The 9,990-nt window shown below is 31.7% G+C and overlaps 1 protein-coding gene across 3 annotated transcripts; it reads left to right on the top strand.

Moving 5' to 3' along the window:
* Positions 1-1,801: 1,801 nt before the first annotated feature.
* On the top strand, positions 1,802-8,811 carry LOC130740875 (solanesyl diphosphate synthase 3, chloroplastic/mitochondrial-like). 3 transcript variants are annotated; one of them, XM_057593590.1, is made up of 12 exons: positions 1,802-2,182; positions 3,323-3,412; positions 3,793-3,873; positions 3,996-4,067; positions 4,349-4,483; positions 6,104-6,190; positions 6,306-6,377; positions 6,498-6,577; positions 6,876-7,008; positions 7,192-7,281; positions 8,137-8,235; positions 8,490-8,811. In XM_057593590.1, the coding sequence occupies exons 1-12, from the start codon at positions 2,036-2,038 to the stop codon at positions 8,667-8,669; spliced, it is 1,266 nt and encodes a 421-aa protein (XP_057449573.1). In that variant the 5' UTR covers positions 1,802-2,035; the 3' UTR covers positions 8,670-8,811. The 3 variants fall into 3 exon arrangements, with proteins under 3 accessions (XP_057449573.1, XP_057449572.1, XP_057449574.1); XM_057593589.1 differs by having other exon boundaries at positions 1,803-2,182; positions 6,498-6,583; XM_057593591.1 differs by having other exon boundaries at positions 2,065-2,182; positions 3,300-3,412; positions 6,498-6,583.
* The last annotated feature ends 1,179 nt before the right edge of the window (positions 8,812-9,990 follow it).

The raw sequence follows: 9,990 nt of genomic DNA on the forward strand, positions 1-9,990 counted from the left end.
CGACACATTTATGCTTCTCTTATTTAGGATATTAAGGATTTATTGGACCGTGAATGGAGTGTAGTGGTGTTGCATATTTTCAGGGAGGCGAATGCGTGTGCTTATTTTTTAGCCAAGTTTGGTGCTGTTCAGAATGATAGCCTTGTCTCTATTGACAAACCCTTAGATGGGATGAGTCTCTTGTTATTAGCTGACTCTATGCGTGTCTCCTTTGTAAGGATTTAGGCTGGGTTTTCCCATTTTCCTTTTTTGTTTTTTAACTACTGTAAAAAAAAATATTAAGTATATGGTTGTCTAGATGACTCATGTAGGTTACTAACCCAACACTCAATGGACTAATATAATTTTTTATAAATAAAATATAAAAAGTTCAACTCACTTATCTTTAAGGTGACGAGATAATGAATTATTTAACCTAAATTTTCTCATGTGCTATTTAGACAACTTCATATTTTATTATAATTTTTAATGTTATATAGTTATTATCTTATTAAAATATGTTTTATATAAAGTTTCGAGACAGACACACTTAAAAATAAACTTATATGAGGGCCATTTTGAAAAAGATCATATCAGATCTTCTGCATGAAATAATTGTTATCAGATTGGTTCCCCGGTTCCCAAATGAATCACATGGTAGAAAAAAGTAAATAATAAAATAGGACCCGGCCCAAAGAAAGTATTTTTTTAAATTCGGCCCAAAGAAAGTAAACAATATAATATGTTACTGAAAAATAAAAATGTGGAGTAGATTTAGAGAAATATTTTATAGCTAGTTTACTGAAAGTAATTTTTTTTTAAATTCGGCCCAAAGAAAGTAAACAATATAATATGTAACTTACCAAAAAAAAAAAAAGAATGAACTAAAAAAGTTAGTAAAAAGTTACTAGACTATATTTTGATTTCAGTTTATACGTTTCAAACCAACTTTGCACATATTTTAAGACATCAAAAATAAATGTAACAATTTTTTTAGAGTTAAAAATACTTTTTAGTTGAAAGTAACTCAAATAGGAAACACATTTAGCCTATGTGGTATTATGAGGAATTGCAGAATATAATATTATTTCTCCAAAATGTTTGTGTTTAAAGCTTTGCACAAGTGGAACCAACCATATTTTATATGAACAAAAACATAAACACATGTACTCTTCTTCCGAGGTAATCATGTTCCAGCTGAGAACATTAATATCATGGTGGGTTAACTTACCCAATGAAGATTTTTTCATTTACGAAACTCGAACCCAAAACATTTTTTTAAGGAGATAAAATATGTATCACTTAAATTAATCACTCGTTCGTTTAAAAACCATATTTAACCATAATATGTACCAGAAGTATTTTCTTTCGGAAGTAATTTTGTTTGAGTAAAAAACATTTACATTATGGTGCTGTTAACTCACCCAATAAAGTTTTTTTCATCTACTTGACTCGAACCTAAGGAATTTTTTAAGGGGATAGAATATGTATACTTGAATTAATCACTCGTTCGTTTAAAAAACATATCTAACCATAAATTTTTCTTCAGAGTAATCTTTTTGGAAAAAAAAAAATTCTCCTTAAGAGTAATCTTGTTTAAGCTAAGAACATCTAAATCATGATGAGATTAATTCATCTAACAAAATTTTTTCAATCTACAAAATTCGAACTTATGACATTATTTAGGGGATAAAATATGTACGACAACTAATCACCCATTCGTTTAAAAAACATATTTAATCATAATAATTTTAATATCTTGATTATCTTTTATTTCTTCGATTAATAAATAAATAAATCTTCTATTCCAATTTCCACCTCTCCTGTCAAACGTGGCCTTAACAAAAAAAATTGTTAGAGGAAAAATTGAATCCAAACATTAGATTATACGTGGTGCGGTGGCCTCGCCTCACCGTCGACACCGCATTGATTCTCACATGGCTGCTTCACATCAGTAGCAAGGGCGGTTATCGTGCCAGTTCTTCTCTTCCCACCGCTTCTGGCTCTACTCCTCCCTCCTCCGCCATCTCTCTGAACTTCTTTCTCATCGAACACGATGCTGTTTCATCGGGGACTCTCTCGGATTTCAAGAAATCTCAGAGGCAGCTTGAACGGAACTCGGAGATTGCTTTCCATTCAAGAACAGAATCACCAGTCCTTGCAATCGCATCATTATCATACACCTACAGGCTCAACTGCAAAGGTATTGTAAATTGTTTGTTTCTTCATTCACAGCTCTCAATTCAGTTCAGTATATGAATTCATGTTCCGCCAATTCCAGTGAGTTTCACACCGATCTAATGTTTCGTTGTTTATTGCTTACAACACATTTCATTGCTTTCTAGGTTGTATTAATTGGCTTGTTTCCCTTCATGGTTTGGTTTGGAGTATGGACTTAAAAAGTAATGGAACCCTGAAGTAACGTTATCCATGTTTTGTTCTTTTGTTATTTTTAATTATTGAATAATGATTGCCTTCTGGTCTTGCTTACTCATGGTTTTCCCTTTCTTTTAGTTTTTCTAAATGTTGTGAAGTCTAGGAAAACGATCTTTGGTATAAAGAATGAATAAAATTGACTCAAACTGAAACTATATTGAGGGTGTGTTTGGGTATACAACTTAATTAAGTGCTTATCGCGTAACCGCTTATTCATAAGCTAATTTGAGAAGCTTAAGCTGAAAGTAGGCTATAGATAAGAATAAGCTTTTATTCATTAGCTAATTTGAACAACTTATGAAAATAAGCTCAAAAAAACAGCTTACAGGTAGGCCATAAGCTATTTACGTAAGTTTCCCAAACACTTTCATAAGCGTTTATGCTATAAGATAAACTCAAATAAATTCTTCCAAACGGGGCCGAGTCCAAGGTGTACATTTTAGATAATTGGAACAAGAAGAAGATAATATGAAGTACAGAACAATGAGTAAGTGGCAAAATATATATTTGGCTAATTGGCTTTGTATTTTTTGGACAAATAGTTGCTTTAAAATCTAACTGGCAGAATGGTCATATAAGAATATGAACCACAAGCTCTTTATCTTGCATATACCTGCCTCTTTGGTAGATTTAGAGGGGCTGAAATCTCTCTTCATTAATTGGTTAATTGTTGTTTTACTCTGTTTCTGTTTTTACTTTTTAGTTAAGGAAAAGTTAGGAAAAACTTTTTTCTGTTTTAAAATAGAAAAAAAAAAATTAGTCCAAAAAGTTAGTAATCATTAGTATTAATGCTAACCATTATACCACCCCCCTTGAAAAAAGACTTTTGTAACTAATTCTTTTTTATGTACAAAAAATTAATTTGCTACTCTGATTTCTACCAGTGCATGCTTCTTGTGAGATGCAGGTTATGAGAAGCTTAGCCTTTTCAAAGGGCCTGCCAGCATTGCATAGTAGTAGATATCAAATCCATGATCAAAGCAGCTCCATTTCTGAAGTTAGTTTCTTTATGTTTGTTTACCTCTTTCTTCTGTATACTGCTCTGAATCCCACTTCTTAGAGGATTTGTTATTTCTACTTGTTTAAAGCCATATGAAATTTAATTTCCTTTACATTTACACTTCTATAGATGTAGAACAAAATTTAAGAATATAATCTGAGTATTCAAACTGAATCATTTATACATTTCTCAATTGTGGTACTCATAAAAAATTCTATGTAACAACTTGGATGTTTTAGACTACTACAGAGTACAGATATATTCAGTCATTAAAACTATTAAGAATTCAATATTGAAGGTTCTCATGTCCAATTTTACAAGTTTTCAGTTATTTATTCATTCTTAGTCTTCTATTGAGATACATATACTGTTGTCAGGAAGAACTTGATCCATTTTCACTGGTTGCTGATGAACTGTCTTTTATTGCCAACAACTTGCGAGCAATGGTAATTGCTGAGGTATGAGACTGTTCTTTATTTTCTTCTAATACATGTATGCTTGGAAGAAGTAAAAAATTTAGGCTTAATTACAGTGTTGAAGTCGGGTCTATTTCATGGTGAAATTTGGGTATATATGGCAGGTTCCTAAGCTTGCCTCAGGTGCTGAATACTTCTTCAAAATGGGAGTGGAAGGAAAAAGATTTCGTCCCACGGTAAGAATATTTCTAATCATAAGCTGTCCTTTAAAATACTCCCCTAATTTTTTCTAGCATAGCTTAAGGATTCATATAACTTGGTTTGCCTAGTAAAATTTGAGTCCTAATCTGCGCACTTCGGTTTATGCTGATTTTTCTCCTTGCTTATTTAGTTCTAGTTTCTACCCATGCAATTAACTCCCATAGTTTTAGTGGTAAAATGTATAATTTTGAGTGCATCTAATATCTTCAATGCTTTCATGTGCGAGATATGGGTTAATGGATGGTTATTTATGCAGGTTTTATTGTTAATGTCAACAGCATTAAATCTACCAATACCCAAACCACCTCCTTCTAATGACCTAGGAGGTACTTTTACAGCTGATCTACGCTCAAGACAGCAACGCATAGCTGAAATAACAGAGATGATTCATGTTAGTTCTTTAGAAAAATTCCTTTTGTTAAGTAAATAATGCTTTCATAATAATGTTGATTATCTTAAGAAGAATAAATACTGATTTATTTTTCTTGTCGGACACTCAATTATACTGTTTCTTATGTTTATACCTTGGTTACGAATACTTCTTCAAATATCTTAACACATAAAGTGCAGATTCAAATGTGTGAAAGGGGATTCTCAAAATACATGCAATTTTCTTGTTTATACTGTTTCTGCCATCTTCCATGCTTTCGTTTATGAGTTTGCTTTTGTTGTTTCTTTTCTAGCTATGTTGTCAATGACTCTTGTATGTTACTGTTTTCTTGTTTAATTGGTTGTACCGGTTCCTCTTTGTCATCCTTTCTTGAACATGACCCACCATTATTCAATCTTGGACTTGTTTGGTATCCAGCTATCGATCTATGTGTTCTTTGCCTCATGATTGAATTATGAAATTATTAAGAAATGTAAGATGTACCGTAAATCAGAACTTACTATGTTCATTAGCTGGTAGTTCGAGTTGGAAGACCGCGCTTGTACTTGTCATAAGACAGAAGAAAGCAGTGAATTGTGTTTATGATCTCCTTCTGATACTTTTTTTATGGCTGTTTTAAGGGAATATCCATTCCTGTCAGGCTTCGAGATTTGACAACTTTGTTGCACTTTCTAACCTCTTCGTCTCGGTGTTTTCAATTTGGTTTTCCTAATACACCACTTTTTTGTTGGTTCCTCTTTTTCCTCTACAAAAATTCATTAAAAGAATTACTTTTTATTAGCTATCCGGTACTGCTGTATTTTGGAGGGTGATTTTACGAAGTAATTCTAAGTTCCTTTGCTGAGTCATAGACATCTTCCTAATTTTTTCCTCCATTCTTGTTATATTATTATCTTATCTTACCAATTATATTAAGATCTGTAAATTTTGTTGGTCCCCAGGACCATCATTTATTAGGTATGGCATGTGAGAACAAAAATGGGAAGATAACTGTGACAATAAAAGCTTGCTTATGAGAAAAAATAACTGCAATCTTATCAAATTCACTGAGCTGCTAGTTCTTGTAGTATAAGATTGTTTTTTGGGCTGATGTAGTATTATTATGCATTATTTAGGCTCCATCAAGTTCACATTGTCTGTGCATGAAATGAATAGCTACCTCCGACCTGTAATAGTGACAAAATCGTTTCAAAGCTCATACATTTGGACCAAGCAACAATGCCACCGCAATATATTTTTGTCCTTTAAATGGTGTAGGAGCATCACTGGGTCTGTTCATTGCTTTACCTTTACTCTCTAAAGATTTCTAAAACTTTGCATTCAAGTAATATATTAACTATCTCTTGCGTTTGTTCCCTTCTATAAGTTGATGAATTTAAGCATTTTATGAACTTTTCTCTATGAAGGTAGCTGTCTTTTGCCACTATTTTCTGAAAGAACTGGTTGTTTTAAATCATTGTTTAGGTTGAAAGTAGACAAAGTACCCGGTAATATTGAAACACCTTTTATGGTGCAAAATTTTACTCAGCCTTGTGCTCCTTTCCATCTTTATCCCCTACCAGCGAGAAAATAGGAAAATATTAATTTAATCAAACTAACTGGGTTATAATTTTGCCATAGGTGGCTAGCCTTCTTCACGATGATGTTTTAGATGATGCAGACACGAGACGTGGTATTGGTTCATTAAACTTTGTAATGGGCAACAAGGTATATATCAACTTGTGTTTGTTTTTCCTGCATTTTTTAAAAATATTTTTGTGATGTTTTTTGTCGTGGATGTAGCTTGCCTGAGGTGGTTGCTTTTTTCTATATTCTTTTGCAGTTGGCAGTGTTAGCTGGAGATTTTTTGCTTTCAAGGGCTTGTGTTGCGCTGGCTTCTTTGAAAAACACTGAGGTAAGGTAAATGTGCGAGATTTTGTATATGTAATATTCTGAAGATGTATCTAGTTTCCTTGATGATGAAATAATTATGCACCTTGAGCATTTTATTTGCCTAAATACTGCATTTCTATAGGTTGTATCTTTGTTGGCAAAAGTTGTAGAGCATCTTGTAACAGGGGAGACCATGCAAATGAGTACTACATCAGATCAAAGGTGTAGGTATGCTTTGTGTTTGTGTCACACGTGCATCTATGTTCTATGTACATAAAAATTTATCTTTAGTTTACATAATTTGTATTACTAATTTACTATAAGTGATTGATGGGTTCTTGATGAAATTCTTTGTTTATTCCGTATCTATATAATTAGTAGTTAATTGCGAAAGTTCATTTAATTTTCTCAAGCACAAAACACATAATTGTAAGAAAGTCTTAAGAATGCGTTGAATCCTTAGAGATATATAGGGTACTTTAAGGTATCTTTGATTTCTAACAAATGTTTATATTTTCAGTATGGAATATTATATGCAAAAGACATACTACAAGACTGCATCATTGATTTCCAATAGTTGCAAGGCAATAGCCATCCTTGCTGGCCAAACAGCTGACGTTGCAATGCTTGCTTTTGACTATGGAAAAAATCTGGTTTGTATTAGATTTTAAGTATAATGAGGCACTTTCGTTGTAAATAATATGCATAAAAACTGTGAATCTTTGCACAACAAGAATAAATGAAAGTAAGCCTCAAAGACGTATCTTGTTATATACATGCCTGTTTTTGAAATTTTCTGAATGGCATAATTAAATTCCCCCCTCCTTTTTTCCCAGGGATTGGCGTTTCAATTGATAGATGATGTTCTTGACTTCACAGGCACCTCTGCTTCCCTCGGAAAGGGTTCTTTGTCAGACATTCGCCATGTAATTTCATAATTTCTTGTTTTTCGAAATTCCACCAATCTTGAGTTTGACTTTTCTATGTAATTCAAATTATCTGATGAAAGCCTATGAATCCTTGATGGTCAATTTAGTCAAATGCGTGATACACTCCTTGCCATGAGAACCATAATTCTTCATCTGAGTAGCTGCATTTCATGAATGCAGTCTCTGCTTATTTTTACATGATGCATATATGCTTTTTGATGGAAATAATCTTAGGTTTGGATGAAATAACGATCTTTATCGTTAGACATCCATATTGCATTCATTGGTGAATGGTTTTAGGCCCCACACGATCTTTACTTCTTGTTTAGTTCACCTTTGGCTAGAAATTGACAACCCAAGTAGGGACGTCCATTCTTGGTCTCATCAAATGCAAACATGTGGGGTTTAATGATGTCAAGTAAACCCTTATGCAGTGTTGTACAACCTTGGATGAAATCATGAAAAGGATAGAAAATAAAATTTCATGTGATAACAGCAACCTGTATGGTTTCTAATTTGGTCCGGCACCAAAACTGATATCTACTGTTATTTTTCCATTGATGTTTATGCTGAAAGCCTTTTTTGGGGTTGATTTCATTTTTTATTTATTTTATTCACATTTTTCTTGGCCTTTATTTTTTTAGGGTGCGAATTTCTATCCTTGCTCAAATTCTTACTTCTATTCTTGATGTCCTTTAGTTTTGTGGTAGGGTTTTATCTGCAGTCTCATCATCAAACCGTTTTTAATGTAGACAATTAAATCTAAATTTTCTTGCTTCTCATGACTTGTTTTATGTGTTCCTTTGATAGTGAGTTTGTGATATCTACTGTTGGTCAAAAAAATTATTGCAGGGAATTGTAACAGCTCCAATATTGTTTGCGATGGAGGAGTTCCCTCAGTTGCGGACAGTTGTTGATGAGGGCTTTGACAACCCGGAAAATGTTGATATTGTAAGTTAATATGTGCTTCGCTGTATGTTTTTTGTCCCACTAAACAATGTTAACACAATTTCCTGTCAACAAAGTAAACCTTACTCAGAAGTTTCTTGTCCCACTAAACAATGTTAACACAATTTCCTGTCAACAAAGTAAACAAGAATAAATGTGAATCTTATCATAGGGGCATCAACATGACCATGGGTGAAAATGTTTATCTATTTCTATTCTTGGTCAAATTATATGTACTGCTATTTTCGCAACTGTAGGCTCTGGAGTATCTTGGAAAGAGCAGAGGTATTCAAAGGACAAGGGAGCTAGCCATCAAGCATGCTGACCTTGCAGCAGCAGCAATTGATTCTTTACCTGAAAGTGATGATGGGGAAGTAAGATTATCAAGGAGAGCTCTTGTGGATCTTACTCAGAGAGTCATTACAAGAACGAAATGAAAGGCTTAGTAAAAGTAGCAAAAATTGTACTGTTACCATTTTTCAATTTTAGCTGCAGTTGTTCCCCGAAAATGAGGGAAAATAAGTTTTTTGTAGGATTACTTTCGTTATTCAATTTCTTAATTATTGTTTAGTTTAATTATTTAAACTTGTCAGCACCGGTCTGTATTTGAAAACCGGGTCATTTTATATTTGAATGGGGTCTCTTGATTATAAAAAATAAAAAATTGACCTTTTGTTTGATATTTTTAATAAATAGATAAATTTGTATTCATTCCTTTTTGGTACAATAAAATTTTGTTCATTTAGTATTTACTAAGATATTTTTATCGCATAATATTTTTATTATACTTTTTTTAATACATCAGAAAGATAATACTTTATTCTACAACGAACATATGATTTATAAATAACAAATAAAATTATATAGTTACTTGCTACATATACATCCACCATAAATAAAAATGTTTACTTTTGTAAACAAAAATTATATATTAATCTAAATTGTAATTATGAATTCCCGTAAAATAAATAAAAATATATACACTCTCACTAAGTGAGAGATAATAAGAGAAGATAGAAAATGAGAAATGTGATTAGTATGTGATAAAAAAAAGAGAGAAACGAATAAAATTACGATAAGATACAGTTTGTGCGAATAAATCAAAACTCTAAAAATAATTTTATTAATTACAATACGAAACCAATTCTCGTGAATCCTTAGGGCTTGTTTGGAGGTTATGATAAGGACATAAGATAAGATAGTTTACTATGTAATCTGTTGTTTGTTTGCACCAACAAAATATAGTAACACAATCCTGTTCATTATCTTATCATGTCTATCATGTGAAAAAGTTATTCTAAAGGGGGAGTTGAGTCAGACCTAATCTTGACAGGATAGGATAACGATTTGTTATTCCTTTTTAATATACTAACCTCAAACTATTTATTTTAATGTTTATATAATTTATAAATTTATAATGTTATTAATTAATAAATATAAAAATATTAAGTAATATACTAATTTTATTATTTAACAATTGTTAGTTGTCATTGCTAAGATAAGAATATTTAATTAGTTACTCATAAATTTAGTCAAAAAATAAATGAATTTATAAATGGTGAAAATGATGAATTTACTCATATTAAAAATAAATTTTTTATTATCAATTGCTCATATAGGCTCATTTATAAAAATGTTAAGAAATTAAATTTAATAAAATAATTACTCTTTAAAATTATAGGATAAAAATTTATGATGCTCTTATCATTTTCTGACCTTATCTAACTTTTTGTTAATTTTTTTTTTTATCTAACTCTC

The sequence above is a fragment of the Lotus japonicus genome, chromosome 2 (assembly GCF_012489685.1).
Source record: "Lotus japonicus ecotype B-129 chromosome 2, LjGifu_v1.2".
In the NCBI taxonomy this organism is placed as follows: domain Eukaryota; kingdom Viridiplantae; phylum Streptophyta; class Magnoliopsida; order Fabales; family Fabaceae; genus Lotus; species Lotus japonicus.